The sequence below is a fragment of the Pelobates fuscus genome, chromosome 7, assembly GCF_036172605.1.
Source record: "Pelobates fuscus isolate aPelFus1 chromosome 7, aPelFus1.pri, whole genome shotgun sequence".
Classification (NCBI taxonomy): domain Eukaryota; kingdom Metazoa; phylum Chordata; class Amphibia; order Anura; family Pelobatidae; genus Pelobates; species Pelobates fuscus.
In genome coordinates, this window is record NC_086323.1 from 169438658 (window position 1) to 169457274 (window position 18617).

Here is an 18617-nt window from a genome sequence, read left to right on the forward strand (position 1 = left end):
GAAAGGATAAGGACATGGGCTTAATGGAGCAATTGGATAGAACCTTGTAAGAGTTTGACAAAAATATAAAACAGCAAACGAGTTGTTAGATTATCATGGAAACACAGGATGGAAAATAGGGCATGTCCTAAACATATTTAACATGTGAACATACTAGTATGACATATATGGTGCTGATTGACCTGCTTTATTGGTTTTTGTCTTATTACTGCTTTTGCTCATCTATGTTACAAGTTTAAAAATTTTAAAAATAAAAAACTGGGAAGGACTGGTTAAAAGCATTGCACTGCAAGATAGGATTCCAGGATACGCATTCCAGGATACGTTGGTGAAGTGAAGGTTTACTAGGAGGGATAGTTTAAGGTCATTCCAAATACGATGTGAACCATGCATATATAATGTAACAATATCCTGTATCGGCTCGTCTTGATATGCAATTATTGTACTGTTCTTCCTTGACATAAATAAAGAATTTATAAAAAAAAAAAAAAGAGTTGAATTGAATCAATGCATCTCTGTGTGAATATGCTGATTGGACTCAGATCGGCTATTTCCATGTCTAAATAGGTAGGGAAATATTCTAGGAATACATGTTTGTATTCCTAACGCTATAGTGTTCCTTTAACAAATATACCCCTTTGCAATCTCTTTGCTCTGCCTTTGTCTTTCTTTTATCCCATGCTCATTTTCACATTGCTAGTTTTCATTTGCAGGATTTCTCAATGGCAGCAGCATCAGTCTGTCATTAAGCCTCTGGTTATTCCTTAGAAATCTCTATTATTGGAACAGTGCTCCTGTACACTGACACGTTATCTCTGCACACATAGCCAACTTCACTCTCACATCACACTCTACATGGATCATACCCATGAACCTCTTCTCCACTCTGACATTTTGTTAATCATTTTGTGCTCCTTTGCCACACTTCCTCTTCACCCCTGTGTCTGTCATCTTTTGTCTTTCAATTATTTGCTGCTGTATATCCCTACTGTATAATTGCAATGTGTCAGAATTGATAAACGATAATATTAATTATAATACCACCAAAACTACCTTAATTTGACGTGAGAAATAATAGTGGAAAAATGATTCTGATATACACATGGAAAAAAGGTCATGCCCAATATATAAATGCCATAATGTTTCCAGATCTGCACATTTGTATGGTAATCACTTTAAATGTAAATGTTTGTCACTGTAATACTATGTACAGCCCCCAGAGGGCACAATGTAGCCAGAACATAAATTAGCACTCTATTGCCTCGTTTCCACTGAGCGGCTCGGTTTGGGTCGGTACAGTTTGGAAGGTTTAGAATGGACCAGCCCATTCTGGTGAGCGTTTTCACTGCAAGTCAGACCTTTCAGGGCCATGCGGGGTTTAGAAAAAATGCTCTTCCTGTCCACCAATCAATGGATTGTATAGTAGCTCCACCCTAACCGAACCGTTCCATTTCCTATGGCCCTACATCTGAAGCAGGACCCTGAATGGATCGGTATGGTTCGCTTGTATGGACCACTTTCATAATGGAAACACCCAAAATAGCGGATCGAACCGAACCTATCCGCTCAGTGGAAACGAGGCATTAATGTCTCATGACCACAGTGAATTTTTTACCAAGCCTGTTACTTGTACAGCACTATAGCATACCTCCCAACTAAGAGGGGCACTTTAATTTTAGGGCTGTGAGTGGGTGGTCAGGGACGGGACTGTTATGAGAGATTTTAGGTGACTTACTAATAACAATTTATGAAACTAAAGTGTAATTTAGAACAAAACCAATATATCTTAAGTACAGTGTAAATATAACACATTTTCAAATAATCGCAATACCGAAAACCAAAAGAATAGTGTGAAACTGTTTAAAACAGAATATGTGTTTCAAATAGCCTCTTACACTTAATATGTAAGATGTGCCTTGTCACTATCCAATACGGTATCAATGATGATATGTCTTGGATGAACCAGATACCCAGGGCCAGAATTCACTTCAAACAGCATGAGACCATAGACATGGAAAAAAAGAAATAGATCTATATAACAAATGTATAATAATTCATCAAAAAATAATGTATTGACTTACATCTTGGTTGAAAACAGTAACTGTATTCATAAATAATCACAACAAGTTGCCCAAAACATTCTTCCTTTTGGGACTTGCTAAGGGACAATTATGAATCACAGATATAAAACACACAAGTATATACCCCCCCGATCCAAGACATCATCATTGATACCCTATTGGAGGATAGTCGCAAGGCAAATTCTTACATAATATGTGTGAGTGGCCAATTGAAACACATCATTATATTCCGGGTTACACAGTTATTTCACACTGTTTTTGTTTTATGTTTTGTTGTTTATAGCATTTTCCATTTACTCACTTTTTGCACTCATGTTGTGATTGTCACATTGTATATATATGTTATTTATAGACTGTTTTCTAAACACATCTATCCTAGTTTAAATACACGTTACTGTGAGTATGATTGATGGGGAGCTCTCTTATACATTTAGACACACCATCAATATAGAGCTCCCAGAACAGAGGGATATTAGTATAGAAAAGAAGAACAGAGGGGTTTGGGCTCAAAATAGGGATTGAGCTCCCTAAATTAGGACACTTGGGAGGTATGCAGTAGAGTGATGAAAATCATGGTGGTCAGTTATAAATAATAACAGTTAGAGAAAACTAAAGTTATTTAAAATAATATTCTGTGGTCTCTATATTATTCACCATTGTAATTAAGTGACTTTATATTCTTAATAAAAACAATGATTTATGCTGGATGTCATTTTGTGTTTAAATATCTGATTTTACAGAAGAAGAAGATGAAGAGGAGCCGGAGGTCCCAGCTGGCCCCAGGCCCCGACGCATGTCTGAATTGAATATGAAAGAGAAGATAACACCTATTCCCGAAGGGAGTGCCTTCTTCATCTTCAGCAACACCAACCCGTAAACAACAATCTCTTTCACTTTAGGATGGTTTATGTGTTTGAAATATGTTTGTTTTTCTGAATGCATTACAATTTAGACTTTATTGTACTTTAAGGGACACTAAAACAAAATGAGCTTAATGAAGCAGTTTTGGTGTTTAGATCATGCCCCTGCAGTCTCACTGCTTAATTCTCTACTATTAATGAGATAAATTACTTTGTTTATACAGCCCTAGCCACACCTCTTTTCTAAACACTTCCAGAGAAAGAGCCTAGAATGATAGTCTAGAAAGAGCCTAGATATTGCACAGTCTGTTTAATCTAGAATTTCTTATAACCTGCTCTGTTAATAGCATTCTAGAGCCTGTGGGAGCCCCCTGTTTGGGATTAAAGTTCAATTTACAAAGCAAGAGTGTTAGATACAGTTAGAATCTGATACAGCCTTTTTGTATGCTAGAAAACCATATTTAAAACTATACAAATGAAGAAAACCCTTGAAACAAGAGGATCCCAAGGTGTAGCTGTAAATACACAGATACCCAAATCCAGATAGTAACTGGATAGGGTGAATAACAGTAAGCCAGGTATGGTGGGAGAAAGGGGAGGGAAGGGGAAAGTAGAGGAAACAATACATACTGTCAAAATAGGAATAGAAAATGCCAATAACCCTCCCAGCAGGGGCTGTAAGAAATATATTGCCCCCAACCTCTTAAGACTCAAGAGAGGGTAGAGCTAGGTCTTCCTACCCACAAAAAGAAATATACCCCCCAACACACACATACACGCTCAGAATGGATGAAAAGTCCTTAGAGCGAAGGTAACCCTGAGACACCAAGGGTAAGAATTGTTAACCCTAATGGTACTCCTGTGCCACAGGAATCTAGGCTAATCTTGCTAGAGCCGCAGTCTCCCTTCACCTGGCTGAACAGAAATTGCTAAACCTAAAAACCAACTTGTAAAATCATAAGTGCTCTCTAAGTGCTACCCAGTGTAAAAATAATAAAGAAAAACGCTTGACGCATGTTTCGGTGTGTCTATACGCCGTTGTCAGGAGCTATTAAGTCTGAATGCCCATAGAGCCGGTATATATACGCCCCTTATATATTAACCCCCATAACTTGTAATGTACAAAATTATCTAGATTCATCTAGTATTAATATGAATCCAAGGATTCACGTAAGACCGTCTATCTAAGCACATAGGGCACAACTATCCAGACCATACACTAAGGCATGATACATAAGAAATTAGAAGTCTGATATAGATACTATAATGACATCATTAAGTCTAGTATGTGGTTGAAATACCCTTTCTGCATAAGAGGCTTAAGTCACAAACTGTAATTGGGTGTAATTACCACCCAGGTTTTTCTCTGTATATTTTCTGCCTTGACCAGATGATCTGGTGATGAAATTACATTACAGGGATTGTATAGGCTATGACCTTTATTGTGCATAAGTATATAGGCTATGACGAGCCACTTCGCCATTTCCAATCATCTGGTCTTTACCAATCATCTGGTCTAACACGGTCTGAGCGCTGTCATGATTTGGATGTCGAGATATTTGCTCAATACATGTGTGTGATCGCTGAATGCCCACCCTCTGAGACACCCCTGACTGTAACCTATCGTAGCTGGTTTGTAGCTAGAATAGGCAGTGTTAAAAAAGGTATCGATCTTTACACAATATAGGTGGGTTGCTACCCATAACAGCACAGCTGCGTCATTATAGAGCCTACCCTCAGGCTCTGAAGATTGTGAGTGTGTCTACCTTTATTTATTTTGCATCTAGCATATTGCAAATACCATCTGCACTAGATTTGTTTTATGTTTTTTTCTCTTTTATGTATCACTCCACATCGAGATTTATATTGCCATACAGAGGGGTAAGCTAATATCTGCCTGTCTATTATTCAGCGCTCCACTCACTGATTATAGGGTTTATCCTGTTAATCTTTTTTCCCTATGTATTCATGGTGAGGGAAGTAAGGTATCCCCTAACGGGTGTTTAAGAGCAGCTATTCACACGTTGATTTTGAAGCGCTACTTACTGTTCACACTGAGCTCACTTGTGAGTCACTTCTGTTATCTTTACACAATATGATCTAGGTGTAATTCTTTGTTATAAGTGGGTGGTCTCTGTGACGTTTAGAGGGGGCATATTCGATTCATGGATAGATGGACACCTTCGTTAGCCAACCGAAATGGGTGTATGTTATGACGCCTTGGGATCCCCTTGTTTCAAGGGTTTCCTTCATTTGTATATGTTTATTTCTGGGTTACCCCCAATTGTGTAGCTCTTCGTTAGGTTCCCTTTAGGTCCCTGACCTGATATTCTCACATCATTGTGTGACTGTACAGATCAGCTCTATTCCTCTTTTTTCTATTATCATATTTAAAACTATACCACTTCCAGAACATAAACAAACAATTAAATATGTTAACTTATGCTATGTTGCATATAGCAAAGGGACAAACCCTCATATAACCTCAGATAAACTTTTAAAGCCAGACGATAAAAACTTCTAAAGCAATTGATTGAGCATAAAACTTTTTTCAATGCAGGCTGTATGAGTCACAGCCAGGGGAGCTGTGGCAGGGCGGCATAAACAGAAATAAAAGTGATTTCACTCCTAAATGACAGATAATTGAGCAGTGAGACTGCAGGGGGCATGATATATACACTAAAACTGCTTCATTAAGCTAAAGTTATTTTGATGCCTATAGTCTCCCTAACTTCAGGAGCCTTTAAAAGGCAAAAGGTATGACTCTATACGTACCTCTGTAATATATTCTCAACAACCAGTGTGGACAGCAGTCCTGGGGTAGAACAGGCTATGCATAAAAGGAGTAATTGTGGGACATAATCCTAAAACTAGAGCAATTATCAATAAACATGCAGAATGTACGTGTTAATTGCTTCAAATTTAGCACTTTGTCCCAGAAAACCTTTTTATCCTTAACCCCTTAAGGACCAAACTTCTGGAATAAAGGGGAATCATGACATGTCACACATGTCATGTGTCCTTAAGGGGTTAAAGGGGAACTGTGGCTTCCCTGGATATTACGCCATTTCATAACATATTAAAATAACTTAGAGCTCGTGTTTAAACTTTTTTGTTTCTCCTATTAATGAAATGCTCTGCTTTTGTTTGTATTTATAGTACAAACTTAAACTATGTCACAATTCATTTCAGACGGGGCAAACCTTTAATTTCTCCTCTTTTCTGGATGCATTTTACTGCCAGGTGATGGCAGAGTTTATAACCAGGATTGACAGGGTTATAAAATGGGGGGCCATAGTTGCAGGATAAAGAGGTTGACATTTCTAAAAAAAAAAGTTTTCACACTTCAAAATTATGTATTTGTTAAATATAGGGATGATGTGATAATCCTGTAAAGTTATAGTTCCCCTTTAACAGAGCATAATAGTTATTACTATACCTTAATTAATAAATGTAAATGTTACTTAAAACATGTAGGTGTTTTTCCAACTTTGTTCTGTTTTGTAGAATTCGCGTGGGATGTCACAAGCTGATTAACCATCACATCTTCACCAACCTCATCCTGGTTTTTATTATGTTAAGTAGCGCATCCTTGGCGGCTGAAGATCCGATTCGTAGTCACTCCTTCCGGAACATAGTAAGCAAGAAATCTTCCCCTCAAAGCGATACAGTCCACATATGCAGCCAGTGCAATAAAATGAATATTACATGCTAGTATCATCTTCATAAAACTGGTCCTCAGATAGCATTTAATAAATTAGAATTCAATGTTTAGGATTTGTGTTCACATCTTGTTGTAATTGGATATACGAACGCTTGAGCTAATCTTGGGTAGCATTTTATCCGCTGTGAACAAATGTCCCAACTGGACTACATAACATTGCAAGGTCTGAGACTAGTTAAAAATGACTGATAAAATGGTCCCTGAAGTGGAGGTTGTCTGGATTTCATTGTGAATAGCCAAATTGGGATTTCACTATTTTGACCTAAAATATGTAATTCACTTTAAATTACGGACAATTCACACGTATATATCTCTTATTCCTAATATTGCCCAAGAGTCCAATCGACTGCATCTATAATAAAAAAATAAAAGTGGCTAATAACATCTCACTGTTTGTATAGAGATAGGATTGGCATGTGTACATGACCATTAAATGAATATTGCACTATTGCACCCAACGTTTTCATTAATTAAATAATAGTCATATTGTGTAAAGCAGCTGTGCATTTTTAAGGAGTTGCATTAATATTATATTCTTTTCTTCTGTTAAACATTGTAATTTTCTCAACCTGCACTATACTTTGCCTCTGCTTTGTGTTTAGTTGTTCATTATTTTATGTATTTCCTTTGTAATATTGTTTCTAACTGTTTAAAGACTTCAGTCTTATTTTTGGGTGTGTTTTTTTTGTCAACTGTAGTGAATGTAACACTGCTTGCAAGAATAGCCAAGATCTAACAATAGCTGTGGTCAACAGATTGTCCAAATCAGCCATTTTACCCAGAATCTACCCAGAATTTGACATCTTTACATTATTTGGTTTCTGTTCATTACAATTCGGAGTTTAGTTAAGAAACTGCCCCGTATCATTTTATTTTTGCCAGTTGTCATATAAAGACAGCATCGTAAAGCATCAATATATCCCTTGGATTACTGAAATTCACTAAAAAATAAATCTTATGATATGGGCCATATGTCTGCTATAATAATTGTATTTCTATACAACAGATAACATAAGAGTGATGGTAGGATTCAGTAATCCTATTGTGGCATATAGAAAGACTTCATTGTTTAACAGTTCTGAACGTACATCCATGGAAAAATAAAAAGCCAGATTAAATATTTAATTATAATTAATGCAACCATTAGCATCCAAATGTCCCTAATGCCTGGGAAGCAGCAAAGTAACCCCGTAATTAGAGCCAGGTAAGAAGTACATGTAAAGACACAATCAGGGTTATTCACAAAAGTGAGAATTGTCAGGAATTCAAAGTGAATTTCATTTGTAAGGCCAAAATAGCCCATCTGAAGGCATAGATGACTTGGAGAATGTTTCCAGTTCAGCTATTTGGCAATTTAAAATTCACTTGAATTCCGAACAATTCTCAAAAAAGTATTACACAAAGATAAATCGCATCGAAGCCACACAGACTTACAAAAGTCCATCACTTACAGCCTTGCACAAACATGAAATGTGGCTCTGAACATATCAATATGACACAGACTACTTCCAATAGACATGTTTCTTTAAGATGATATCTCACTGTATCAAGACCATTTCAGTAATAGAATGATCTTTGTAGTGTTACCGTCATCAAATGCTTTTAACCCTTAAATCGTTTTGGAGAAACTAACCTGGGCCTGCTTCCTTTCTTCCCACCATGGCTATATGTGTTTATATTTGGTAGATACTATTTGACAGCAACCACTGTATTTTGTATATGCAGATCTATATTTACTCACTTACTAAATTATTTAGTTTTCTAAATTTATTATCTTTTTATTAAATGAAAAAAAAAAAATTGTTTTGAAATACCACAACGCAACCCAGCTGTTCAGCCCATTTAATAAATAGGAATAACCTTGAATAATGCCACATTTTGCACCTTTTGGATTTTTTGGGACAGGGATGGACAGGAGTTCCTTCCCTTTCTATAAAGCGCTTTCTCACTTTCTCATACTGTTTGTTGCAGATACTTGGTTACTTTGATTATGCTTTCACAGGGATCTTTACCGTTGAAATCTTCTTAAAGGTAATACTTTATGTGAACATACTGACCCTGACATTCTAGTTTTGCATTAATGTCCCATTCTTTTATACTTTCTAGGTTCTAGGCTATGCAGATTATGTCTTCACTAGCATGTTTACATTTGAAATCGTATTGAAGGTAACCTGGTTTGTGTGAAAATGTTATTTAAAACAGCAGCTCTCTCTAAATATTTGTGTGCCCTAAAAGTCAAAATGAATGTATTTTAAAAAGCAGAGCAGTTAAATCCGGCATGCTTACCATCTGAAAATTCCTTTGGTCTCAAAGCAGAACACGTTGAACTTAAACTCTGTATATGATGGCGTAATGTCACGTATTGTGCCCATGTCTGCTGATTTAAATATCGTTTTCCGTTTATATTCTGAAAATGGCGTGCACTTAATGTTTTTTGCACGCTGAACCACAACATCTGTTTTCTTCTTTGGCTAAAATAAACATATTTTTTGAGTAATGCGCACAGTTTGGCTATGTCTAGCACTAATAAAGGGATACTCCCAGGTAATCTACACTACTTATGTGCAGATGTTGGACATACGTATTGTATTCTCTGCTGCTGTGTGTAGTGAGGTCTGAATTGGCTTGACGTCTACACCATCAGCAATATCTTAATGAGTGTCACATGTGTTGCTGACATTGAGTGTGATGCTTGATGGTATCTTGAGATGCAAGTCTGTTAGCGACAAAGTATGTCCACTGTGACACCGTGTCGATTTAATGGGACTGTCCCTTAGAAATGCATGGAGAGTTTTTAAATTACACAAGTATATATAAATATGCACATGCTATGCAGGAAATGCCTACTTTGCTGTTATTTGTGTCTTATGACACACAATTTGAATCTGCATGAGTCTTGCTGTGTTGTGACATTGCAGAGTTTGTCTGCTCCAAGTTTGCGCCCAATAAGGCCGTTTTCATCATGTGTTTATTTGTTGGAGCTGTGCTTTGACATGAAATATTCCACAAGGTATAAATATATCCTTTTTTAGTTTTTAAGCATTTAAAATGCTCTGTCAGCTTCGAGGTTGTTCTCTCAAGATGACATAGGTTGTAGGAGGTGAAGCTGAAGGCAAGTATACTTACCTGAGCTTTACCTGCTTAGCGTCCATCTTTCTTCTTCAACTCCTGGTATTTCATCTGTGAGCAGGGGATTATGGCTCCGAAGTCTATGGGAAATGGCACAAGACTGTGGGATAATCCATAGATGACCTCTTGCGGTGTTTGAGAGGATGCCTTATTCCGACAGCTGTCGTTGGTGAATAGACAAAACTTGATAACGGAAGCTCCACTTTTTGTCATGTTTTGTCAACTTGAAACTCACGCATAGGACAAAGGACTACAAGTCCCTACTTTGTCTTCTGATATATTTCGATTGCATTGGAATATCAATGACATCCCAGTGCAGTTAATATGAGTATCTAAAGATTTGTGGGAGATTTATTAAGGCAACCCAGGTGCTCTTTTGGGGCAAAGGGCTAATTGAAGAACAATCACCATGGAAAGCAACAGACTGTTTCTCTGCATTTAGCACCCAAAATAGCACCTGTTTTGCTTTGATAAATGTCCTTATTTATTTTTTATAAAATACCCAGAAATAATATTGTTGTGGCAGAGCTGCTTTAACACCCCCATTACAAGGGCTCAGACAAGTCCCATCAAATTCTAGCGAATTTAAACCCAGATTGGCAAATTTAGGCTAAAATAGCCGAATTGTAACTATAAATTGGAACATTCATCCAAAGTAGCTCTTTTTTCCTATATTTTTTGTTTTGTTTTTTTAAATTCACCAAAGTTCAATGTTTATTTCGAAAACGTATCTTCGGAATTGCCTGAGCCACATAGTCTCAGATTAGATCTTCAGTATTGGAGGGAGTTGATCCACATAATGGTTGTATGAGCTAATGTAGGAACATTACTTATATGCTGGTGTTTAAATTGTTTCTGTACGTGTCTGTGCTTCTTGTATATTTTTTAATTTATCAAAATAAATTATACATGTTGAATACATAGTTTTTTACAGAGATTGGGTTTAGTCTTACAGATAAATGAAATGTGATTTATTACCAGTTAGAACTTGTGCACTGCATTATGAATGTAATAATTATGTAGGCCAATTATTTATATTTAAACTATTATAGTAGTAAATATTAGCAATCTCTGTATCAGGGGACAAACAGACCCCACACAGCAGCTGATATGAATTCTGAAATCTACAGCTATATGGTTTTATTCATTAAAGCAATGGATTATGGGGAGTTAAAATCTGAACATGCAATTCTACAGCTGATGCATGAGTTTGAAATATTATTTTCAATATTGCATGGATTTAGCAAATTTGGTTTTCAGTGTTGATCTGATAAAGTATTTTTTGTGTATGTTTGTGTTTTTTTTGTACACTTCCTCCAGCCCCCCCAAACACAAATTCTTATTATTGGTCCATATCTAGCTTTTAAATCATGATCTTCCTCTACTTGATTCTAATGATATAGCAACAGTGAAGCATGTATTAAAATAACTTGTGACTCTCAAGATATTCTCAAGACATTCATATATCTCCAGAACTTTTGCATTATAATATTATCTTTGTGTTAGGGCTGGATTTGGGGGTCATAGTAGGGGTTAAAAGAACAATATAGTGTTAGCAATACAAAACAGTCGCCCCACCCACATTGAATAAAGGGTTACATAACCCTTTTAACAGTTTCCAGATTCCAGCATTGAGATTTCTCTGCACTGGATCACTCTCCTCCTCCCCTGTTGTCAGCAATGGTGGGAACCTAAAGCGCATGTGCGTCGAGCTCCATGCGCGCATTAGGCTTTCTCATTGGAAAGCATTGACCTATTGCTTTCTGATAGGGATTTCGGAGATGCTGGACATCCTCATGCAAAGCGTTAAACTCCATGAAAGGTCAGGAAGCACCTCTAGTGGCTGTCTAAAGGAGTTTTAACCTTGCAAAATAAACGTTGCAGATTCTCTGAAACTGCGTTGGTTTACATTGCAGGGCTTAGAGGACAGGGACACTGCACCCCGACCACTTCAAAGAGATGAAATGGTCTGGAGGCCTATAGTGTCCATTTAAGATGGGTGTTTAATGTTAAGACAAATGCACAAAATGTGTTACTTTCATGAGTGACAGCTGCTGCCATTGTAATATAGTTATATCCTAAAAAAAAACTAATTATGGCAACTGAATAACCTGCCCTTGGGATTGTAACTACCATTAATCTCGAGCTACAACGGATCTGAATCTCTTGACATTAAAAATAAATTTTCTGTTTCACTGCTCTGACACTTTAACTCTAGCCCTAAAATGAACCGTAATAACCCTAACACACTGACTCTAACACTGAAACTAGCTCACTAATCTTAGCCTTAGAAATACATAACAGTAAAATATAAGGGCCAACAGTGTAATATCTGGAGTCATTTATAAAACCAGAAGAATTTCTCTTTTACTGCAATTTTTGTTGACAAGTTATTTACTGTGCTTTTAGAATACTCCAGGGTCTTCATTTTGGTAACACTATAGACCAGCTAAGGCAAAGAAATAGAGAAAATGTTCACGTGTATTGCAGTAAAAGGGGATTCTAGATTACAAAATGCATATATCTGATCAATGCAGTTAAAGAACATGCAGTTATAACATTTTTATGCCTAAACCCTACATTTTCATTGCTAATATATATATATATATATATATATATATATATAATATAAACATTTTTATCTATATATGTTATTAAATAATAAATACCGGATCTTTTACAGATTATATAGTATTGTAAATAATTTAAGAGAGGATCTAAATGGATACTTCTCTTCAGGAAGTGTGTAGAGAGACTGTGTGATCGACAGCCAAGTAGGTGGAGCTAAGGCTGCAGGAATAAAATCATGTAACTTCTGCTTAATGAATTGGTTTTGGTGAATACAATTACTTTATTTACTAAAACCAATTAATTAAGCAGATGTGGTTTTGGTGCTTAGACTGACCCTTAAATGCATTAATAATGAAAAGAACACACCTGCCCCAGGACGTCTTTGGCACCAGCTTACATTTTGGTAAACGGCCTGAGAAAAATCGGTTGGACTGCTGTCTGAGTCTTCCTCTTTAAAGAATCTGAGCAGCTTGAAGGATAGGAGCAGACTGAATTGGGGTACTGGATACTAGACTTTAAGATTAAACTGTTTGTGCGGATGTTATGGTGTCCAGAGTGTTCCTTAAAAAATTGTCTATGCTTTGTGTGTGCGCCTGCATCCCATGCTAAATCAGATGTCAATTGTTAATGTTATTTCCAAACAAAACATTTCTCGTTTACTGTACTGAAGTTAATTATTCTTTTTATTGTTGTTATTTTCAATAGACTATACAAAGAAATGAAATATGCCTAGGAGACGGTTTGTTCCTTTGTTATTTTTCTTATGAGTAAATTCATCTTTTTATTGCTTTTGTAGATGTTGACATTTGGAGCATTCTTGCACAAGGGCTCCTTCTGCAGGAATTACTTTAATTTGCTGGACCTTCTGGTTGTAGGAGTTTCTTTGGTTTCATTTGGCATCCAGTAAGTGGCACACTATTCACATTCTTTAGCTAACTTATTCCCAGATCCCTTTGTTTCTGAGTTAGAGGTCTAATGCTGGACCTCAGGATTAAAGAGCCACTCTAGGGAGACTGAAGTTGAAAAAAATGTGTTAAGTATAAATAAAGATGAAAAGCTCACTGGATGTTCCCTTGTTTACTGAAAAAGTGCAATGTTTGTAGAGACCAGAAAGCTGCTTACATTTCTCAGCCAATCCTGGGCCTCCCATTGTATGCCCATTCTGTCCAAGAAACATCAGTAGTTAAAATTGTGAATGAAATTAATAACTTAATTCTTGTTTTTTCACGAATCACAATTTACTCACTTAACACAAGAATGTTTTCTATAAAGCTTCTTACCTAGAGATTTCACATCTGATCCTTGTACTACTATTGAAAATTTCCAATGGGTGTTCTGTGTCCATCAGGGGGTGCATGTGTGTGTAGTTTCATTCATGGGAAAAAAAACATGAAGGAAACTACTCATCAAGCAAATTGAAGTTACAAACAATGCTCTGAGAAGGCCAGAACAAAATGCTAGGGCCTGTACATTGTAGCTAAATTCTGCATAAAAAAATGAGGCAGTGTAGCTGCCATGACTCACAGTGGTGGGGTGGCCTTATAGCTGTAACAATTTTTAAGAACTGTGCCGTTATATTTAACAGAATGAAAAGTGACAATGAGCTCCTTCTGTCATATGCAAGAAACCTAGGTAGACATGTGTTTATTTGACACTTATAGGCTGTATGTCTTAAGGTAAGGCATTAGAAGGTGAGGACTAGTTATATGACGTATAGTTTCAGCATAATTATTGTTAAATGCAGTAAGTGCGGCAGCTTCACTGCAAACCCAAAATAGGAAATTCATTTCAGAATCTGGCAGTAGTAGAAAGTTAAATCGATGAACTATGGTTTATTTCTCTTGAGAGGAGGTTAATACAGCAGGTAGTGTACACCACATGGATAATTCATGATATATTACGGTCTAGTGCTTATCGATTTGATTAGAAAAAATTATATTCATAATACATAAACAATTACCTGTGTTAACACACAATGTCTGTTTTTTATGCAGATCAAGTGCTATATCAGTGGTAAAGATTTTGCGTGTGCTAAGGGTGCTCAGACCATTGAGAGCCATCAACAGAGCTAAAGGCCTAAAGGTTTGGAGATTTCTACTTTCCTATACTGTCACATTGTCTTTGTCTTTATACTGTCACCCCTTTCTTTATTATTGTTACTTGAAGGTAGGAAAGGATCAATGCACTGTTAATATATGTAGTAGTATTTTATTATGTATCCACAAGCAAAGAAACAAAACCAAAAAATTAATCCCCAAACAATATAATACACTGTGCAACAACATTATACCTGCCTAATGCCATGCAGGTCCCCCTCATGCTGCCAGAATAGCTCTGATACGTCAAGTCATGAGCTCCACGAACGTGTCCTGTAGTTTCTGGCACCGAGACGTTGGCAGCAGATGCTTGAAGTCTTGCATGTTGCGTAGTGGGGCCCTTCATGGATTGATTTGTTGTTCCAGCACATGCCACAGATACTCAATTGGATTGAGATCTGGGTAATTTGGAGGCCAAGGCAACACCTTGAACTCTTTGCCATGTTCCTCAAAACAATCCTGAACAATTTGGCATGCACACTAGTCAATTTGGCATGCACACTAGTCAATTTGGCATGCACACTAGTCAATTTGGCATGCACACTAGTCATTTGGCATGCACACCAGGGTGCACACTAGTCAATTTGGCGTGCACACTAGTCAATTTGGCGCGCACACTAGTCAATTTGACATGCACACTAGGGTGCACACTAGTCAAAGTCACTCAGATCTTTTCACTTGCCCATTTTTCTTGCTTCAAACACTTAAAATTCAAGTACTGACTATTCACTTGCTGCCTAATATATCGCACCCCTTGACAAGTGCCATTATAACAATATAATACATTTTATTCACTTTTCCTGTCAGTGGTTTTAATGTTGTGGCTGATCAATTTGTTTTTAGAAACCTAGAACATGGCGGCAGATAAGAACCATTCGGCCCATCTAGTTTGTTTGTTTGTAAAGTAGAACTGAGTGTCCTTTTAAAATGCCAGACCAAAGAGGCAGCATCTATTCACCAAAAAACAGTGCTATGGAGTCTGAGTCGGAAGCAATCATTTGGTTGCTGGCGTTAGTCCGTAAAAAAAATATTGACTCTAACTAAATGTATTGTGTATGCTGGTGTATCCGTTCATCCAGAGCACAAGACACACCTCTCAAATTAGATAAGTAATATAAGTTTATAATATTTGCCAAATAAATCGGCCCCTAAAATAATGTGCAACATTTGGGTGTAGGCTAAGGTTGTACATTTACACTTTCATAAAACATCTAAATGTAGTTTTACTTACTGTATCCTGTTACATGATTATATAGGTTACATTATTTTATTATTTTTTTCTTATACTATTAATAAGATTTAATAAGGTTTAAATGCAAACCAACAAAATATTAGTGTGGAGCTTATTTTTTAATTATTTTTTTTTTGCGAATACCTCTCAAACCAGTCAGCTGTGTTTACATATATACAATACAATAATGTCATCTGCTAGTTCTCCTGAAATGTGTGTGTAAAGAGCAAATAAAGGTACACAATCGAGTGATAACGGTGACAGTGAGCACTCCAGAAATTCTATTTTACTAGAAAAGAAGTTGAAAGTGATAAAGAAGTATGATAATTTTATGTTTGGCATATTGGTCAACCCCTTGTGTTTTAGGAGCATGGGGGGGGGTTATTCTTAAAATGTCGACGGCATGTATAGTAAATTGTAATGAGGCAGTTGTCATATTGAGGAGTGGAAGTCGAAGATTTTATGTACTGACTCCTCCGCCCTGCCAAAAAAAAACTACATTAAGATGTAGCGATGTTGGTGACTAGAATGTCCCTTCAGTTAATGGTAATGAAGGAGCTTTTAGATGTAATATGTTGTTCCGAATCACTGTACACTGGTTTTCTTTCTACAGCATGTTGTTCAATGTGTGTTTGTTGCCATTCGGACCATCGGTAATATTATGATCGTCACAACGTTACTGCAGTTTATGTTTGCCTGTATCGGTGTGCAGTTATTTAAGGTGAGAATGCAATTAGTTTGTATGACGTTGTATATTTAATGGATTTTTTGTCTAAAATCCATCTAAAAATAATATATACATTTCTTTGATGCTTGTTACTGCTTTTTTTTTTTTTTTATAACATATCTTTATATGTTCTATGTTGGATTTATATATTACTTTGATTGTAAGGCTTACCATGACCTTGATTTAATATTGTTTGATACATTTTTCCAAATGATTTAGTATTATGAATATTTGATTTATATATATATATTTGTTTATATATGGTATGTTTTGATATTTTAATTTGTTAAAAAAAATTGAAAAATGTATCTAAAATTATTAAATCATTTAAAAAGCTTATCCCAAAATATTAAATCAAGGCCCCTGTTATTCTGATATTTAAATTCATGTACATGTTGTCGATTTAGCAACAATGGTCAATGTAAAATATTTTTACTAGAAAATAAGTGTTAGAACTGATTCAAAGACAGTTTTACTGTCCGTAAGTTATAGTATTGATATGATAAAGCTCACCTGCAGTACATCACAATGCTGTTTGTCTTTCAACCTGTCTTTTTAAAATATTCTCTCCAAACAGGGCAAGTTTTATCGCTGTTCAGATGAAGCTAAACAGATACCAGAGGAGTGCAAGTGAGAACTTCTATAAAAGCATTTTCTGTTTTAGACTGATGTCTCTTTATTTGCCATTGTGATCTTGCTTTTATATACCTGTGTATAGGAAAAAATGTACACAATCTGTATTAATATTAGGCTGACTGTCCCTTAATAATAATAATAATAATAATAACAAAGTATTTAACCAGGAAAGGCACATTCAGATTACTCTGGGGATGTTACCTTAGCCCAAAATTCAGGGGTTGTTACTATTAACCAATTTAATGGTACTCATTTTATCTACGATGGAAGGATGAAGGGCTGAGTCAACCCTGCTGGGATTCGAACCTTGCGTCCCAATGGTTCAACAGGGACTAGTGATGTGCCAGACCTTTCATAATATGAAGGGATTTGCTTAACACCTGTTCTTCAGGATGATTGTGGCACTTGATAATAGACAGACTGTTTACCCACCAGAGCCAAGAAAATGAAGGGTTTTAGAATAAAATCACCAATGTTTCTGGAGTCTTGGATCTATGGGGTGTGAATTCAGACTGAAAAATATTAATTGCAAACTAAATTTTTGATCCACATATATTTCAGTTTTGTAAGCCAATACATTAATAATAGACATCATTCCACCATAGTCATACATATGTATATCGATAAGAGTTGTTGATAAAGCTCTAGAGCAGAGGTGTCAAATTCTACTCTGAGACACCCGATTTAAGGTTAAAGGAACACTATAGTCACCTAAACAACTTTAGCTTATTGAAGCAGTTTTAGTGTATAGATCATGCTTCTCAAGTGTCACTGCTCAATTCTCTGCCATTTATGAGTTAAATCACGTTGTTTCTGTTTATGTAGCCCTTGTCACACCTCTCCTGACTCTGATTGACACAGGCTGCATGGAAAAAAAACTGGTTTCACTTTCAATCAGATGTAATTTACCTTAAACAATTGTATCTCTTTCTCTGTAAATTGAACTTTAATCACATACAAGAGGCTCTTGCAGGGTCTAGCAAGCTATTAACATAGCAGGGGATAAGAAAATCGTAATTAAACAGAACTTGCAATAAAGGAAGGATAAACTGTAGATGACTCTTCACGGGAAGTGTTTAGGAAGGCTATGCAAGTCACATGCAGGGAGGTGTGACTAGAGTTCATAAACAAAGTGATTTAACTCTTAAATCGCAGAGAATTGTGCAGTGAGACTGCAGGGGCATGCTCTATAGGCCAAAACTGCTTCATTAAGCTAAAGTTGTTTTGGTGACTATAGTGTCTCTTTAATATTTAGTGCATTGCTTAGTGATTCCAACTGTTAGTTGTCATGGCCCTGTAGTGGTGACAGGTACGGTTTCCTGATTACTCAGTCACTTATTGAACTAATAAATAACCCATTTCTTATAAAATGGGAACAGATTAATTTTGTTTATTTTGTTCCACAGGGGGAAATACATTGTTTACAAGGACGGAGATGTTAACAGCCCATCCATCAAGGAGAGACATTGGCACAATAGCGACTTCAACTTTGACAACGTGCTTAATGCCATGATGGCACTTTTCACAGTTTCTACCTTTGAAGGCTGGCCATCGTATGTTAA

At 36.4% G+C, this 18617-nt stretch overlaps 1 protein-coding gene across 1 annotated transcript in view; it reads left to right on the forward strand.

Moving 5' to 3' along the window:
• Positions 1 to 18617, forward strand: part of CACNA1D (calcium voltage-gated channel subunit alpha1 D) — a 319738-nt gene that overhangs the window by 198353 nt on the left and 102768 nt on the right. The window contains exons 19-26 of the mRNA XM_063426916.1: positions 2822 to 2954; positions 6449 to 6578; positions 8637 to 8696; positions 13162 to 13268; positions 14360 to 14447; positions 16306 to 16413; positions 16997 to 17049; positions 18462 to 18608. Of these exons, the coding sequence (XP_063282986.1) occupies positions 2822 to 2954; positions 6449 to 6578; positions 8637 to 8696; positions 13162 to 13268; positions 14360 to 14447; positions 16306 to 16413; positions 16997 to 17049; positions 18462 to 18608 (826 nt within the window). The remainder of the gene's footprint in view (positions 1 to 2821; positions 2955 to 6448; positions 6579 to 8636; positions 8697 to 13161; positions 13269 to 14359; positions 14448 to 16305; positions 16414 to 16996; positions 17050 to 18461; positions 18609 to 18617) is intronic.